At 40.8% G+C, this 19,184-nt stretch overlaps 1 protein-coding gene across 1 annotated transcript in view; it reads left to right on the top strand.

The window, feature by feature from the left end:
* nlgn4xa (neuroligin 4 X-linked a) overlaps positions 1 to 18,157 on the top strand; it is a 67,403-nt gene extending 49,246 nt beyond the window's left edge. The window contains exons 3-5 of the mRNA XM_070855461.1: positions 5,249 to 5,434; positions 9,134 to 9,923; positions 17,212 to 18,157. Coding sequence (XP_070711562.1) covers positions 5,249 to 5,434; positions 9,134 to 9,923; positions 17,212 to 18,106 — 1,871 coding nt within the window. The 3' untranslated portion in view covers positions 18,107 to 18,157. The remainder of the gene's footprint in view (positions 1 to 5,248; positions 5,435 to 9,133; positions 9,924 to 17,211) is intronic.
* The last annotated feature ends 1,027 nt before the right edge of the window (positions 18,158 to 19,184 follow it).

Genomic DNA, 19,184 nt, shown 5'->3' with positions numbered 1-19,184 from the left:
TAGTCAACAAGGGGTTAAAAGAGGTAATAAAACCCAACATTTCACCATTTCCAGTGGGAATGATATGTGGAATTAAACACATGCATTGACTCATATGGCTTTCTGGCCTGTGAACATTTTGTACTAAAAGCTCAAACACTTGGCATTCTGCCGGGTCACCGTCTGTTCAGAGCTGCACTGCCATTTCACTCTGAGTCGTTTGTGTCACTCATGCTGCTCTGCTGTCATCTGATGCTGCTACTTTTCAATATTGAACTGTGTAAAATAACATGCTGTGGCATTTAGATAAGACTCTGATGGTATTTGCAGGGCTTGGTAAAAATTCATTTTAAATTTCAACTCAGATGTTTAGTGCAGATTAAGTCAGTTCTGCTGCGACAAATGCAGCTGAGTGAATGTGCTGTATTTGGCTCTGCAAACACATTTCTGTTGTCAGGTGAAAATCTCTTTTGTCTCCAAAATGCCAGCATTTCATCAGCTTGTTCGCTTTGACCACATGGATTTTGGATTTGCTGGTTGGATGAATGGAGCTCTGCCCATATACTGAGGCTTAAAGTGTTTTATTTTGGTATTAAAGATTTAATTGACTTTTTATCATTTTGTGCTGAACCAATTGGAGTTTGACAGTCAAATTGAAATGATCCAGCTGTGAGTAGTTCCTTCATTTATGCTGTGTGGTACATTGTGGGAAAACAAAAAACATTATTGTCTTACATAATAGAGGTATATCATACAAATAGTACAACAATGGAATATGCATGACAAGAAAGTTGAAGATAATCTAATTTCAGTAAAATTCAGTATAATTACTGCCACAGCAAATGTTTCTTCATGTTCTACATCTACTGTATGTACCCCACTGACGGTGTAGGGAAGTAGGGGGGTCAGGACGGATGGTGAGGATACAGAGTGGAAGACTCAGGAACCAGAGTCTTCACCCTGAGCTCTGTGTGTGGTTAGGTTTAGGCTACTAAAGCACACAAGTTAGAAATTGTATTTGTTTTATTATTTATCTCATATAGATATATATATATATATATGTGTGTGTATTTTTTTTAAACACAATATATGTAATACTGTGTTTATATTGTTTCTTGAAGACAGGCTTGTTTTGTTACTAGTTTCACCTATATTGTTACCAGTTAAAAATGAAAAATGTGAAACAATTGACTCATCCATGTTGTTGTGCTTTAATTAATTCATTTTTTTGACCTCCAGTGCCATAAAAAGTTTCAAAACCAATGCCATAATAAACCCATAAGGTGTCAAGCAGAAATCAGCAAACTTCACAAAATAAAGACAATATATTGTGTTTTCAGTCACTGTGCCATTTAAAATAGCTAAAAAATCAATCAGTGTGGCCACTCAGGAGAGTGTGGCAGTGGTCACTCTGTGCTTTGTCATGACTGACCTACATTGAGCTCCCAAGCCCCCATCAGGGCAGCATTAATATAAATAGGAGAGGGGAGGCATTAATTCATCTCCCCCAGACCAGTGGGAGTGCTGCTGATGATAAAGGGCTTCCTCTGTGTCCAGTGAGAGATCACAGCATCACTGAAAGCACAGCAAAAACCTTATTTGGAAAAAACAAATGATCAGATGTGGGCCAAAAACATAAGAGCTAGTGTAACGGAGTTAAAAATGTACTTTATTAATTATTATTTTCAATTCATGTTTGTGAATTTTATATATCATTTAATCATTATTTTGAGTAATTGTGAATTTTATCTCAATTAGTTATTTTTAATTACCGTTATCTTATAAACTTTCCTGCACTCTGCCTTTTCCTACCTCCCGGGCTTCCGTAGCTCCCGGGCTTCCGTAGCTCCTCCCTTCTAACTTTCAAAATGGCGTTTTTCCTTGCTGTGGTTCACTCATGTGAGAGAATGCTGCTGTAATTGTATTATTTTCTTTGAAAATGTAGCCGTTTAAGTTATAATTTTTGGTGCATATTATTTATTGTTGCATACTTTTATGTTACCAAGCTGTTTTGTGTTGTTTTTACCGTTAATATAAGTTTTATAGATGCTTTTTAGTTTTGTTATTTTTGCGCGAACAGCAGTTGGCCCAGTGTTAGCTAGCTAACACTGCATGTTTACATGTTTAGGAGCACAGGTGCAGGAAAGAAAAAGACCAGAAGATGATTAACATGGTTTAATCTCTTCTGCAGGTATGCATTTTATTTTAAGTTATAAATTTTGTCTCTGTTAAGTCACTCCATCCCCACGCACTTGTTACTGGAGCCACTAGGTGTCACTGTTTTTCTGTTGTATGTGTTTTTATTCATTTGTTTTGAGGAGATTTGTTAAAATTAACTGTATGAAAAATGTTTTCCAGTGAAGTATGAAAGCACAATGCTGTTTTGCCTTGCTGAGGGAGCAGAGGTGCAGGAAAGAAAAGAAAAAAAGACCAGAGGATGATTAACATGGTTTCATCTCTTCTGCAGATGGAATAAACACCGGAGGACGGTCCGTTGAGTTATCTTTTACCGTACCCATCTATACACCCGTTACACTAGTACATCTTATATCCTATGTTCTCTATCTATCTATTTATCTGTCTGTCTGTCTACATACATTCTGTGGAGATGATGTAGTTGTAATCAATTTAATTGAGCGTGAGCATTGAGCACTTGATTTCAGGAAGAATTTCCTCAAGTGTAAGTTTGCCTGCAAAACTTTGACTTACTTCTGTTTTGGAAGTTCAGCAGCATTTTCAAAAGAGAATCCAAGTATTATTATCACTACATTACATTAACCAAGCACTTATCTGCACTGGTCAAGTGAAACTGTGAAAATTGCTCCTATTTGAATTTAGCAATCCAGTTGAAAGGATAGGCAGCATTTTCTTCATATAACTCACCCTGCAGAGTATTTTTAAATGTGTACCATTAGAGTGTTTTTCCATTTCAATATTGACAGCTCTCCTCTGGCTCTAATTTCAATAGTGACTTTCTGATAGACACAGCGGGTGTGAAATGTTCAGTGGCTTTTCAGGCAGCCTAACTTTAAGTGATATTTCATTATTTTCCCTCCTTAAATTTGAAATACTGCCAGTCTTTTTAAATTATGATCTTGTCAGTGGAACAAATGGCCATCAGAGTGTCAGCATGAGCCATGCTGCACCAACCATTTCTCTCTTTCTCAGGATGTAAACTTTCAGCAGTATTCATGGCTATTTTTCAAGAGTAACCAGCCTCTTATCAGAGACTATTTACTGTATTATTAAGGATGTGTTTGTGTCATAATTGACAACTATGAGCACAGAATGATGGATTCTATAATACATTTTAAACTTTCATTTGCTACAGTGTGTTTAAAGGGTGTTGTCAAAGTGATTATCCTCCAGGCCTACCTGTCCAGGTCTATTTTATCAAAGAAAGCTCTATTTAAAGTATTTGGCGTTGTCCATAATGCATCTGTGGGCAGAAGGCTTAGTTATGCATACAGTCTATTTTCGGGACATTGTGCTTTGAAACGAAGCTTTGACTAATCTCCACTGGTCCTGGGGAGTGCCTGGTAGGCATGCTTCTCTCATCAGCTCCTTTGTGGTAAGGGATGGCAGGGGGGAGGAAAAAGGGGCAACAGAGTGAAAATAAGAAGCACTGAAGGGGGAGGAGGGGGGAGGGGAGAGGTGGAGTGGAGAGCAGTGGCAGGGTCTGTGGTCATCCTACAGGGTGTTTGAAGCTGCCACAGGCCTTGTAATCCTCCCCCACCCTGCCCTCCTTGCCTCTCTATCATCCCCTCCACCTCACCATGACAAACCGGATCTGCTCTCTATCAAAGAGCCACAGGCTACCTCTCCTCTTTTCTTCCTTTCTTACCCAGTGGTCCTCATCCCATTTGTCATTTACACTGCCTCGGTCTTGGTCAGCGCGCTGCAATGGGCTGTCGCTGCCAGGCTTGGCCGCCGAGCTCATAGGCCTGGCAAGAAGGAGCCACCAGTTCCCCCAGTGGCAGCATTTAGAAAGCCACTTAATGGGTTTAGGCGCATTCGCTAATTTGTCAACAAGTTTCGGATGAGAAGCATGCTGCCAGGTTGGTTGGTCTGGCACTTGACTGGAAGGGATGTCCATTGGCTGACTGTTTCTGGAGCCATGGGTGAAATCAAATTCAAAGGCTTTTGCATACTTGACTATTTATGTTTTGGCACTTGAGGCAATAGAATTCAATGCTGAATGGCTTACAAACGGCTGATGTGTTAACTAATCACAGTTCTGTTACAGATGTGGTTCCTTTTGAGACCCCAGCAAAGCAACGTTTAGATACCCTCTTGAGGACAGTGATAAATTAATTGACTATTAACTTTTGTCTCCCTTGATTCACTATTTTATTTGCAGGATTTTCCAGGAGATGGTTCACTCTGGTGTCTTGGTTCTCTGTATTGAAAATACTCCTCTTTCATAAAAAACATTGTGAGCTTGCTTAAGATGAATGGCAGCTGGAAAAAAAGCTAGCTACAGACTTGAAGTCAGTGAAACAATACGGTTTTTCTGATTGTCCAGAGGGTTCGAGCATTTCTCAAGACTTTGGGGCTTTCTGTCTGAGGCTCTCAGCTCCAGTGGCTCCTACTGAGCATATGAACACTCGGTAATTTCCCAAAACAGGTGGTCACTGTAGTTTATATCCAAAAATAGTAATAATTTGCTGGGGTCCATTTTCAGTGGCAGATGAATTCACATGTGGGACAACAGTAGTGTATGTAGGATTGAGTCAGAATTAACTACAGCATGTGTGTTCATGGTGAAGGAACATGTCAGCCAGTGCAACTGATGTGTTTTTAATCATTTTTGGACAACAGTGGAGCTCTGTGTCTCATACTAACTGTGATATACACACACACACAGTGCTTGTTAACGTAGCACGCTGCTTTTCAAGCAGGCTTTAGCTACTTTCTAGCCTTTTATAGGTCAAACCTGACTCTAACAGCTCAGTAAAAACACAGCTGTCAAAAGAAGATGAACACAAGTCTAATGCAACAATGAAGGTATTACATACCATAGCACAACCACAGCCCATTTCCATAAAATACTGAGGGGATGAGTTCAGATGAGAGGTATGATCCCTTCTTAATGTCTCCAGTTCAACTCACTTAAACAGCAAAGGACACAAGTTAGTGAAATTTCAGACCTTAATGGAAACAAAAAACCTGCTATTTTAAACTCTCAGCTGTGATTAAATCAATGACAAAAAGTTTTCAGATGTGAAATTGAGAGTTGTTTTTCTCTTGTTTATTTTTATCAATCCAGGGTTTCTAAGCACAGGAGACCAGGCAGCCAAGGGCAACTACGGCCTGCTGGATCAAATTCAGGCTCTCAGGTGGATCAAAGAAAACATCCAGGCCTTCAAAGGAGATCCAAAGAGAGTGACCATTTTTGGCTCTGGCGCCGGAGCATCATGCGTCAGCCTGCTCACCCTCTCACATTACTCAGAAGGTATGTGTGCTTTCTCACCGGCATGCTTAACCACACAGAGGTATGCTCACACACAAAGAGCCATTTTGTCATTACTGCTATATATGTGCATCTGCTCATCATGCTTTGATATGTTATAGGCTTCACATCAATGTTCACAGTAAGCTCTGGGTTTGTTGCTGGAAAAGTTAATTTGTCATAGATAATCTCCACACTTTAATCCATGACCAGATTTGCATGGCATTTGTTGTGGATAGTTATGGTCTGTAGTGGATAAACTGTGTTTTCCACACTACTGTGTTCCAAGACATTTTTACTATTGCCATTAAAATTGCTGGCAAAAATGGCAAAAAATGCTTTTAATTTAAATGACCCCATGATGGTTCCTCTGGCCCCGTCCCTAGGAGTTTTTGGTTCTTACATGAAGTATATTTCATTTGCTGTTCATGTTGTTTAACGTAAAATGGCAATTTCAGGGTTATTATCTCATTTAGTTGTAGTACTTTTGATAAGGCAAGTGTATGTTGAGGTGCCTTAGCTAGTTCTTTGATGGCTGATGTAGTCAAAATCCTGTTGGCACAGCCGACACATGTCAATAAGCACAGCTTTCTTTCTCTTTTTATGCCTAACTTCCTAGTTCGATGTTTGTATAAGTTGGATAATGAAACAGCTTACAGGTGAGCTAGACTGCAGTGCATGTCTTTATTCAGTACGACAATAACACAGTCAAAGAGCTATTATAGCATTATACCATTAGCTATCAAAGAATGAGCTCACACGCCTCAACATACATTTGCATCAGCACAATAACAACAAATAAGTACGTTTCATTTCATTCAGTTTCCAGTTTCATTCAGTGTGAACTTGAGATGTTTTTTTCTATTATTTCAGTGTTATCACAATTCAAGGTAAACTTGAATGATTTGTTATTTTCATTGTAATGAATATTTTATGAGAAAAAAGATACTCTCATATCTTATTAATCATCTTGCACACTTTTGACGTGCAGTGTCCAGCACAGGACATGAAAACTCCTGATGTTGTATTAAACAGACCAAAACCACCTGCAAACACTGAACATAAGCACAAAAAACTTGTTCACTGAACCACTTCAGTAGCATCAGTTATTCGAATAACATGTTTCGTAACTCTTCATCAGATTACTCATGCCATCACATTTTGATCACCACATGCAGAGACAACTACCAAAGTATGTGTTCATTCACGTGTATATTCTGACTGAAGGCATTAGAGGAGAGTGGAATGGGAACAGATTCTGGATTATCGTATTTACATATTTATTTATATGTATTATTAATAGAAATTTTAGATAGAAGAGCCAAAATGTCAATAATTTTCTTCTTCATGTGGGACTAAAACTGGCTTTCCACAAAATCAACCCTTTTATCTTGCTGGTAGTCCAGTGAGTTTACCCTATTTACCCATTTTTACCCATTGGTTAATGACTGAGTGAGAATTTTGCTCTCCTGGTCTTGTATTGCAGTTGTCAGGTCATTTTTCTTCATGCTGTACTTTTGGGAATAGGAAAGGATTACTTTACATTCAAATAAACTCCTCATGTTTTGATGGGCAGCAGTCATGGCTGAGAGAGTCCACAAACACTCTGTGCCCTGCCAAACACTCTTGGTGATGTATAATACATCATCAAAAAAGGTAATGTTACTTTTTGCATTTGCTGCAGTAAATAGTTGTAAAGCTGCTCTGAAGACAGCACCATCAGCTTGTGCATCAGCAAATAACCATGGTCATAAAAAACTCCCAGACACTCTGTGTGTATAGTTTTGAAGTTAACATCTATCTTGAGGTTTAACTGATACTCCACATCTGACTAACAGTAGCAGCAGTACAAGCTCGTATACTGCTAACCAGGCCTTATGGGAAATGTCTGCCGTGTGCTCAAAACATACTTTTCAAATCGGCCTGGTTGAGTCACCACCGCTGTGTGTTTGCATGAGTATAAATAGCACTCTCTGAAACAAAAAAAAATACACATAACTCCAGCTTCCATTGTGTATTGTGACCTACTTGCTGATTGGCAGTCCATGAAGCCGTGCTACCAATGTTCCAGGATGTGGAAACGGCCTTAGGTGTTGTTGCTATACAAACAGCAAGTTTCTCTAATGTTTTTGGTTTGTTCATTGGGAACAAAATGATGCAGCGTCAATATTCTGAATCATTATTCTCACCATTACGTTTAGGTTGAACTGTTCATTCAGGGTATAAATAGTGATAATTGCAATCTGTTGGAACAGTAGTAGTCATGATCCTGCCTCCATTAAGTGGATTGGGAAGATACCAAATGTGACCTGATCCACAATGATCCTGTGTTCTGGTCTGCTGAATCATTCACTGCAATGAGCTGATGTTCCATAAAGCTACTACTGATAAAAAAACCTACCATAAAAACCAACTGGGTGTCACTGAACTACCAACTACAGGGAGAGTGAGTATTTTCTGAGCAATAGGATTGGACTATTGGGGTTTCAGGATAATGGACCATCGGAACAATTGGCACCCTCAACACAGGTTAACTTTAGAACATAGAACTTTAGCAAATGGAGCTCAACAAGACCACAACACAGGAGAGGTAGTTTTTGGTATGTGAGATAAAGGAGCCACACAAGATTGAAGAGGTGAAGGATGTTGAGTTAGGACTGTTGAGTTAGGACTGTTGAGTTAGGACTGTTGAGTTAGGACTGTTGAGTTAGGACTGTTGAGTTAGGACTGTTGAGTTAGGACTGTTGAGTTGGGACTGTTGAGTTAGGTAGAACCGATCTCTTGTTTCAACCTCACGTTACCTTACACATAGAAAAATATCTCAAATAGTTTGACATTGAAATGTGTACAGGTTTTGAAGTTCAACTGAAAATAAATGAGAAACTCATTTCTCCAAAGGGAGAAATGTATTCTTTGATTTGATGATTGCATCCTCTGAGTTTTCATTAACTGATTGCCATTAAATTGATTCATATTAAACTGTATTTGCATAAAGCCAACCAGACAGGTACTGAGACACAGCACAAGAGACTCAGACATCCAGGGAAAAGGGCACGACTGACATTAGCTAATTAGCTCGTAGGTCATTTTTGTCCGTTTAGATGCTGGTGTGGTCCTTTTCCCTCAAAAACACTGCTAACAAGACACTGCCTGCCCAAAGCTTGTAAGCCCCAGCACAAGTCTCTTTACACTGGTTCCCTGTCAGAGCTCCTCCTGTCAGGGCTTAACTGTGTATTTAACCCCCCCCTGAGAAGTTAAGAGATAAAAGAATATTCTAAAGGAACATTTCTATGTTCTTTTAACAATCAAAAAACTATTGCCAGTACATTTAAATCGATTGGTTATTTTTGTCTGCAAAATGGGTTAGCTTGTGAATGGTTGACTTGTTGAATTTTGATTTTGTTTGGACTTTCTGTTTGGAAATTACTGGTATCAGGTAGAGACAAAAGCAGATACCCTGAGTGTCGGTAGAAGGATCTCTTTCAGGAAGAAAATATGAATTGGTGCACCCCAATAACTCCTCTGCTCCTCTGCCATTAGAACACAGAATAGAATGTAACTGTTTCCACACAGCAGAAATGTCTATTTCCATGGTTTTTACTAAAGCCAGTGTTTGCTGCATTTCACCTTACAAAATGATGGATGAACTCTTTGCTGTCAGCATTTGTGTGTGTGCTTCACTAATACCAGCTTCACTCTCAGATCTGTTCCAGAAAGCCATCATCCAGAGTGGCACAGCACTGTCCAGCTGGGCGGTCAACTACCAGCCTGCCAAGTACACGCGAGCCCTGGCTGAGAAGGTGGGTTGCAACATGCTAGACACTATTGACCTGGTGGAGTGCCTGCAGAACAAGAACTATAAGGAGCTGATCGAGCAGTACATCACACCTGCAAAATACCATATCGCCTTCGGGCCTGTGATTGATGGCGATGTCATCCCGGATGACCCCCAGATCCTCATGGAGCAAGGGGAGTTCCTCAACTATGACATAATGCTTGGGGTCAATCAGGGTGAAGGGTTTAAATTTGTCGACGGCATCGTGGACAGTGAGGATGGGGTGTCTGCCAATGATTTTGATTTTGCTGTGTCAGACTTTGTGGACCATCTCTATGGCTACCCAGAGGGCAAGGACACCTTGCGCGAGACCATTAAATTCATGTACACGGACTGGGCAGATAAAGAGAACCCAGAGACCCGGCGTAAGACACTGGTGGCTTTGTTCACAGACCACCAGTGGGTGGCACCAGCAGTGGCAACAGCTGACCTCCATGCCCAGTATGGCTCACCCACCTACTTCTACGCTTTCTACCACCACTGTCAGAGTGACATGAAGCCCAGCTGGGCGGACTCGGCCCACGGAGATGAAGTACCATACGTGTTTGGAATCCCCATGATCGGCCCAACGGATCTGTTCAACTGCAACTTCTCCAAGAATGATGTGATGCTGAGTGCTGTCGTCATGACCTACTGGACTAACTTTGCTAAGACAGGGTGAGTGCTCTCTCCCTTTGTCCTGTCCTTTCTTTATGTTTTATTGTATTTTTATTCATGTTAACCGGTGTTCATATGAGGATTAGTTCTGGCAGTATATACTTTACTCTTGAGTGAGGCCATGACAGTAACGTTTTCAACTAAAACATATACACATATTTCAGGATGTGGTGCACCCCAGGGAATAATCACCTTGGATCTAAAATAAAATAGTTTTCCAGTCACTCAACTTGCCCTTGATGAGTGTAAGCTGAGCCTTGGTTAGGTTGAGCCACATGGAAGTAAATCTAAATTTTCCCTGGCTGGTTGATTTGCTTTAATTGACTTGCTGAGATATTGTTAATTTGCTCATCGACCTGTGATTTTCATTCCTCTAACATGAACAGGCTGCATTTCTTATTTTGTGTAGTTTAAATGTGTTTTGTATCAACTGAGTTCTATGTATGTGCAACTTGGCTGTGCTGAAGCCAAGAGACGATGGGTGAAAGTGAAAGTGATTTTCAACATCCGGTACGGTACAGGTGGCTGTGGCTCAGTGGTAGAGTGGGTCGTCCCTCAATCAGAAGGTCGGGGGTTCAATGGGTTCAATCCCCAGCTCCTATAGGTCAACATGTCGAAGTGTCCTGGGACAAGACACTGAACCCCAACTTGCACCTGAAGCAGCTTCAGTGTGTGAATGTGTGTGAAAGAACAGTCTCCTCCAAATTACATTCCTCATGTGTGAATGTGTGAATGAGGATGTCATGTAAAGCTCTTTGAGTAGTTGAAATAACTAGAAAGGTGCTATACAAATACAGACCATTTACCATTTACATCCAAGACGAACCTCTTGTCATCCATGGTGTTACAAAACCCTCAGACCAGTTACCGTCTGGCCTGGTGCCACCAATTTAAAATAATGTGATTGAAATCTTGCAAAACGGTTTGCCTGACTCCCTGCATGCCTCATCTGCTTTGTGCCACACGGCGCGGTCAGTTTAGAATAGACCCAGCGTGTATCTTTAGTGTAGTGGGACGCCAAACCTCCTCTAGGAGGCGCCGCAGTGCTTCTGGTGGGTTTTGATGCATTGACATGCATTGATCACATTATTAGAGAATAAACATACTTAGTCTGCCTAATGTACACCAATGTGCAATATATTTAGAACAACCTCACTTTATTCATCTCCTCTTCTTTTTATATTATCTATTTTTATACTTCCTCTGTCTAGTACACATTTTTTATATCTCCTCCTCTGCTGTAACCTTTGGAATTTTCTTTAGTATTAAAAGTCATCCAATGGTTGGTTCATACATGCCAGGTTCAAAGTTCAGTTCATTCATCCGTAAAAATGACAGTGTGCCCATCCTAATCATTCAATGTTAACTACAGAACATGAGAAATGAATGCCCATAAAATAAAAACGACACAACATTATGTTCCACTATAAAAACTTGAATAATCATTTAAAAAATGCAAAACCAAAAATAAAATATAAGTGAAATCTGGCTTTATATGTCTTCCTTGCACATTTCTGGCTGTGCTTGGTGCCTGATGGATAAAAGAGAGGAAGAATACCATTTAGTGTCATACGTGGTCCATCTTTACATTTATATTTATCATTTGTAAAAACACTGCAACAACATATTCATCGCCAAGGGAAAAAACAAAACAACAACAGCAATAAAATACATTCATATTATCTTTTTCCTTGTTTTTTGACATTACTTTCAAATGTAGTACCACTGACATGCCAATTGAAAGCATTTGAGAAGTGTAACTTAATCTGAAAGTTACAGTCAAGTATGCAGTGGCAATGCCATAAGCCTGAAAATAAAGAGAATGAGAAGTGAGGGAGAAGTGCCTGGGGTGCCTTGTTAGTCTGTTTCTTACAATTAGAATGACCTTCAAAAGCCTACAAAGAATAACTTGATACTCCAAAGATAGATCTGGGAGAGGGTATCAACAAAACATAGGTTATGATTAGTGTACTAATGATTAACTCATGAGCCAAAGGGATCAAGTGGAGGTTAATAGAACAAGTCAAATCCTCCCCTGGTGATGTGGCAGTGCTGGATTTGCTCACTGTTTATATTTGGATCACGTTTTTCTTGAGATTAGGTATCAGGGTGTTTGCAGCCCACTCATACTAAAAATTCACTTAAAGGTGAATACATAAAGTCTTGATCAGCTTCATAGGCTGTAGCATTCGCTGCCCTTCTCTCTGTTTGGCTCCCATCCAATCGATGCCTGATCAGCAGGGGATTAGCTGCTTTGCAGACTTTTTTGGGAAGGCGCTTTTCTCTTCTTTCTTTTTTTCAGTGGGCTTCCAATAAAGCAATGACTGAAAGCAAATTAATTCCTGGGAGTGTGGCCATTTTTCAAGAAGTCTTCCACACTGTGATGTGAATCACAACAGAGTGATGTTTTGAAACTTTTCCTGATGTCGGGACAAAAGAAATTGGCAGTTAGGATGTACACACAATATGATCGAGTGTGACTGTGGCTATGATTGGGCTGGAAGTGGGTGTGTTGCTGTCTCTCAAGCATTCGGTGGCTGCTGGTTGAAGACCGAGGTGAAAAATATTTCTAATACTGATAGTAGATTGATGATGCACCCCCACTTTTAGACCTGGGGTAGCAGACATGTTTGTCGTGAATTAGAAACACATGCTGCTTATCGTGTGAATGCACACGATGTTGAATCAGACCACAAACACAATAAAAGCTTAGTTTTGAGTTGAAAGTCCCAATGAGTAGAGCAGCTTTGCAGTTGGTCATGTCAAGCTATGAAAAACACGCATTGTGTCACTCACAGGCAACATTTAGTCAGTCACTCACTGCGACAATGAAGAGAATGAAAAACTAATATTTTCTGGTGCAGAAGAAACTGAGCTTTGGACTGAAAGAGCAGCATTATTGGTCATGCTTGAAGCCTCTATATTGTAGGAAATGGTATTTTCAGGTGTTAAATGAAAATGTTCCTGCTATACCTCCCCTTCCCTGTCACTTATCAGCACCCCCACTTTTAACTATAACTAGAAGCAGCAGTAGACCAGCAGCTCCCATGTGAAATTATTTTATATATATATAATATATTTATATTAAGTTGCAGACTACAAAAAGCTGCTAATAGTCCACTGGCAGCAGAAGACTATCTGCAGGCTAACAGGCCAACAATCACTGAGTCTACTGTCTGACTCTGGGGCATGAATCGGTAGTCTTCAGCCTACATGCTGCAGTCTGACACGCACAGGAAGGTGTCTGCACAAAAGCTGATATCAGCAGCGGTCAAGTCAAGTCTGGTGGAGGGAAGTATGCGGGTTAGTTGTATTGAACGGACTCAACAGCAAGAGCATAAAGCTATGGTAAGCCCCGAGGGACAAACACGTCTGTCAGTTATCACCTGCATTGCTTAAGGCAGCTGAAACTTAAAGATTGGTAACATTGAAGCTGAGTAGGCTGAGTAGTGATGCACTCAGAGCGTGAGGCAGTACGTACCTGTTCTACTGCAGACTATCACAAACAAACAAACACAGACAGGGATTCAGGCAGAGATTCTACCTGGTTTTAATCGACTGTATTTACAAGTAATGCTGCGCTGCTGTCAGGTCAGGTAAAGACAAAGACAGCATATTTTCAATTGACTGAAATCTATCTCTGAACAAGTTATTTGAGTCCACTGAGCATTTATTCCAAAGTGTACCTGAAGCTGGATATTCAGCTGCCAGGAGTCTTATTTTCTCCTTTGCTGTATCTGCCTTCTTCATTAATCTTTTTGTTACTCCTTCATCGTGGCGAGATTTTCTTGCCACATATGCTCCTTCACCCCTTCTCACTTTGGTTGAGGATTTCATCCTTAACGGATACTCCTTGGTTAGAGTCATCATGGCTGACTTGAATCCGGTGATCCTCTGGTCTTTTTTTTTTCTCTAATCACCAGTTCTAGTTTGTGCTGTCATAACTGTGCCTCACACTTATGTTTCATTTCCTCGTGCTTAGTGGCTACGCTCTCCTCCCCACTGCTCCATCAGGTCTCACACTCTGCCTTCAGCTCTTGCCAGCTTTTCTCAAAAGTAGTCCTTATCTTTTCATTCTCCTCTTTAAAAGCAGCTTCCATCTTCTCATTTTGTTCCTGCAACCAATCTCACTCAGTCTCCTCCATCTGGATACAGAGACTTTCTCAAAGGCAGTTAATTTATTCCTCATTAATAATCTTTGGCAGTCAACCTTCCCCTGTTTGGTTTCAGAGCTCTCTCGAACCCGTTGATTTTCCAGAATCGTCTGAACCTTCTGTTCTCATGAACGACTTTTCTTTTTAATTTTGCTGTTGAGTTTCTCAACCTGCTGCTTCAGGCTTGTATTTTCAGGTTCTGCTCTCCAGCCGAGAGGAGCTTGTCTCGGTGCATGAATGTCGGCTCTGGGTGTCACTTGGGCAGCCGGCCAGGCTTCAGAGCAGACCTCAGGTTTTGGAAGAGTGATTCTCTCCTCGGAATGCAGATTTTATTTCAGTCACACTTCCCTTGCCCCCTCCCCTCAAGCCCTCACCTCAGGGCCAAATTTAGTTTTCAATGCCAGAATTTAAAATCACTGCCCTGACTCCATTACACTATTACAATTACTCTAAAGAAGTGAGAATTACAGCCAAGAGAAAGTAATGCCCTTTCACTTAACTGTATCACTATCTAGAAAATCAGAACAGTTAACTGTACCTCAGTGCAGAAGTGGTGATCACTACATTACTGGGATACCAAAAATGACTTTTTCTTTGTACTAATCATGTATGGCAAGCTGAATACTGGCCGGTCGGAACAACAGCTTGTGCCAATTATGCATAAAAGGCTGAAACGCTAGCCTGTATTTATATGATTGGAAAAGTTATACAGCACTCGATACAAGCTGCTTTTTTCACAGAAAATTTAAAGCTGCTGTGATGTCAGACAGTACGAGGAAACACCGAATACATTACAACTCATCTAAGCACATGAAAGCATCTGTGCCACTACCCTGGCGACACACCTGTCAGACTTAGAGTTCAAATTTAGCGTCTCAACCTGTGGCAAGAGTCTCTGTTGTCATCAGCAGATCAGATGCTTCATGGAAACATATGCAAGCAAAGCGTGGAGTTTGCAATTCAATGAGCAGAGACCCTGAATCTCATTTAGTGTTGTTTTTTTCTTTTTTCTTTTGGCAAATTCAGTGGCAGAGGAGCGGCATATTGTTCCGGCATATGTTAGCGCTGAGATGACAGGTCCGCCACATGCTAGCAGTGCCTTATGTATGGTACCATATGTAGCCACCAGTTGGCGGGCAGACCTTGCATTATGTTGAGTGCAGCCATTTTAATGACATTATGCAAAGGCACAGGTGGAGCTGTGTACATTTTGGAACTATGCGTTTACCCTTACCCTGTTGCGCTTGGCAACAGCTACTCTCCGTGGGGTCCATATTGACAAAATAAGCTGTTACACTGCTATGGAATAAATATTCAATCTGTATAGTCAGTCATGGATGTCAGTAATATTCCTGTTTTGTTTGTGCAACATATTCATCTGATACCCAAATGAGTGTTTGGTTTTTCATTGAAGTTTAGGAGACGACATGAGTGATGATAAAGTGTACGGTTTGGGTTTGTGGTTGCAGATTTATTTCCCTGCTGCCTTCCAGTATTCTACAAATTCCAAAAACTGTGATTACTTTGTTTCTGAACTTCTCCCAAAAGACCTTTACTGATTGGAGAAACTCCTGATCCTTTCAAACCAACAGCACCAACCAAACAGGCTCCATAGGGTTCAGATGTAATGAGTCTGCAGGAGGTTTAACTCAGCTGGTTCCTCTGTATGAATCTGCTGCTTGTGGCACTGATCTCCTGCCATGAAATCCTCCAACATCAAACTTTACATTTACCTCCTACAAAGAGTAGTCACTGCAAGATTTAGCTACAGTTGGATGTTCATAGTACGAAGGACTGAAAGTAATAATGCATTTCACATAACTTAGTCTACTGGAAACCTTGCCTTATCTTTTGAGATAATTGTAGTAGTTACCAAACTGAAAGTAATAATAATACATTTATTGTATTATTGTATTGTATGGGAGTATGGGAGAGCATTGCAATCAGCAAAGATAGAAAATGGAGACATTAACGAATTAGGACTCACTACAAAATGTCTCATAAATACAAAGGAGTACTGAGAGCTATTTTTCAGTGCTGAGTGCAGTAAAATAAACAGTTTAAAAGACACATTTCTGACTCTGAATGGTGTCTTTTATCAGAGTTAGCTTACACACAACAGCCACTAAGATCAAATGCTTCGTCAGCATTAAGGGATCAGTCAAGTCACTGATGGTCTAGTTTGTAAAATAAATGGTCAAGAAAGGTAATTTAACAAGTTCTTTATCAACAGCAGTGCTCTATGTTTTCATCTTAATTCTTCATTATTCATATATACACATATTCATACATTCACACACAGGCACACGTGTATACACACATCTATCTATAACCAAACATTTTCAGCAAACACACCCTCACTGATTGTTTGTCTCTCATACAAAGGCATGAGTTCATCCCCAAAAATGCAATGTGTGACTCAATATGAGTTCTTCCTATTGAGTATTCAGATAAACACCACCCCAACAATACACACACACACACACACACACACACAGATACACAAAAACTCCAGTGTGTCGGCTCCAAGGTTGTCTAGCCTTCACTCCCCCTCACCACTCCAAACTTAATGAAATAGCCTCCACAATGTCACTAGAGAGGCAGCTCTATTCCAAACTACAAAAAAATAACACTTCAGGTGAGATTGAATATTAAGAAAATGTGACAACAATCCTGGAAATGTTTCAAAGGTGTATAAAGGACACAGAACATTTTGTCAGCTTGTGCATTCAAATTCTGAGTCACCTAGAAATGCATTAGCTTTGAGCAGAGGGAGCGGAAAATAGAAAAAGAGTTTTTTGAGTTATGACTCATCTGTAAGTATCACAAATTAGTTCAAAGTGAAATGAATGGACGGTTACATTGTTGAATTGTGTTATCGCCCCTTCTTTAAAATGATTTAAAGGAAAAGCCAATTCACGAGTCATAAAATCCTGCGTTTGAAATGGTGACAAAGGTGAAAGCAGTAGTTTGCAATTTTCATGATATTTTATGTGCTAATAATACATATTTACTGTGCCATATTTACAAAATACCATAAATGCACTGTCCAGCTCTGCACATGTGCTGAAAACAGTTTGGTACTTTTATTACGGGCCTTCTTCTCAGTTTTCTCGTCTATTTTTCTCTTCCAGGGATCCAAACCAACCGGTTCCACAGGATACGAAGTTCATCCACACAAAACCCAACCGGTTTGAGGAGGTAGCCTGGACCAAGTACAACCCCAAAGACCAGCTCTACCTTCACATTGGCCTCAAACCTCGAGTCCGAGACCACTATCGTGCTACTAAGGTTGCTTTCTGGTTAGAGCTAGTTCCACATCTCCACAACATAAATGAATTTTTTCAATATGTCTCTACCACCACTAAGATACCCCCGCAGGACACCACTCCCTACCCTTACACCAAACGCTTTCCTGGCAAAAACAACTGGCCATCCACCACCCGCCACCCAGGGGTCCCACACGCCAACACCAAACAGACCACCGACCAGCGCAAGAGTGGTGACCTGACCGATGAGTCGACTGTGGTGATTGAGACCAAGAGGGACTATTCCACCGAGCTCAGTGTCACCATTGCAGTTGGAGCATCTCTCCTCTTTCTGAACATCCTGGCCTTTGCTGCACTCTACTACAAGAAAGACAAGCGGCGGCATGAGTCCAACCGGCGGGCCCCCACTCCACAGCGCAACTCTGCTCCAACCAACACGCCCTCCACTGCTAACGATGTAGCCCACCTGCAGAGTGAGGAGCTGATGTCTCTACAGATGAAGCAGCAGCAGTTGGAGCACGAGCACCACCACGAGTGTGAGTCCATGCAGACCCACGATACACTGCGCCTCACCTGTCCGCCTGACTACACTCTCACCCTGCGCCGATCACCTGACGACATACCCCTGATGACGCCCAGCACCATCACCATGATCCCCAACTCCCTGGCTGGCATGCAGCCTCTGCACAACTTCAATACTTTTGGTGGTAGCCAGAACAGTACCAACTTACCCCACGGCCACTCCACCACGCGGGTATAGCTTTGCTGGGAGGGGACGGTGCCGAATATCCTCTGGATCAGCCACTAACCTCGCAAGGCAAATATGACAAGATAAAACTGCGTGAGGCACAGACTCAGCAGATGTTATTTTGCTACCATGCCTTCTTGAAAAGTATATACCGAATAAATTGATCATGAACTCTTGAAAATTTTCAAAATGAATGTTACTATAGTAATAACTCTATTTGGAGCCAAGCTTTATGGAAGGTTTTCGATGAATTTTACCAAAATTTAAGGCAACCGGGGGATGACTGTTAATATTATTACGACACAAAACGAACAGTTTCGGTGTGATAAAGACGCCTTTGCCATAAATACACAAAAGGAAGACAGTGGCAGCATCATCTTGTCATGATCCTTCGTGCATCAGACACACCTGACTTGGGCACAGAATTCTACTCCCCAGCCTGAAATGTATTTATGAAAACTTTGTAAAAAAGAGAAAAAAAAGAAAAAAACAAAAATGGTATATAGTTGTGCGTGGCAATTTAAAAATTCAAAAAAGAAAAAATATATTAAAAGAGCTCCTTCTATTATTGTTTTTATTTTGGCTGAGATCTTTTTGGGTTTAGCTTGTGCTTTCTGTTAAGGTGCGTGTAAATATATCCAAACATTCTTCATTCTTTTTCTGATTACAACCTGTATCATTACTTTTTCACAGAACGACCAAAATGCGAACACAATCCCATCTTTGGAGAGTTGCACACTGTACGTCTGCAGGTCATCACATACAGTACTGTCTTGTGTGTTGCTTTGTCTCCACACTGCATGTCCAGGAGGAGCTTTCTGCTCTATTTTCAGACACATCTCCTGTCTGAGAATGAGGACTGACTTGATCCCATCACCTGCTCTCATCCTGTTATGCTTCCATTTGTTTTCTTTGTGGGCTTTTTCTGTCTTGCAATCTCAGCACTGCCTGAGCTTACAATGTGACCAGCAATGTATTATCTAGAAATAAAAACAGGCAGTGATTTTTTGTATCAATATTAGTTGAATATGTTTGTAAAGAAATATATGTTAGATATTTCAAATTGTCATATGCTAGCAATATGTAAAGT

The sequence above is a fragment of the Pempheris klunzingeri genome, chromosome 24 (assembly GCF_042242105.1).
Source record: "Pempheris klunzingeri isolate RE-2024b chromosome 24, fPemKlu1.hap1, whole genome shotgun sequence".
Lineage (NCBI taxonomy): Eukaryota > Metazoa > Chordata > Actinopteri > Acropomatiformes > Pempheridae > Pempheris > Pempheris klunzingeri.
This window is presented reverse-complemented; position numbering and strand designations above follow the sequence as displayed.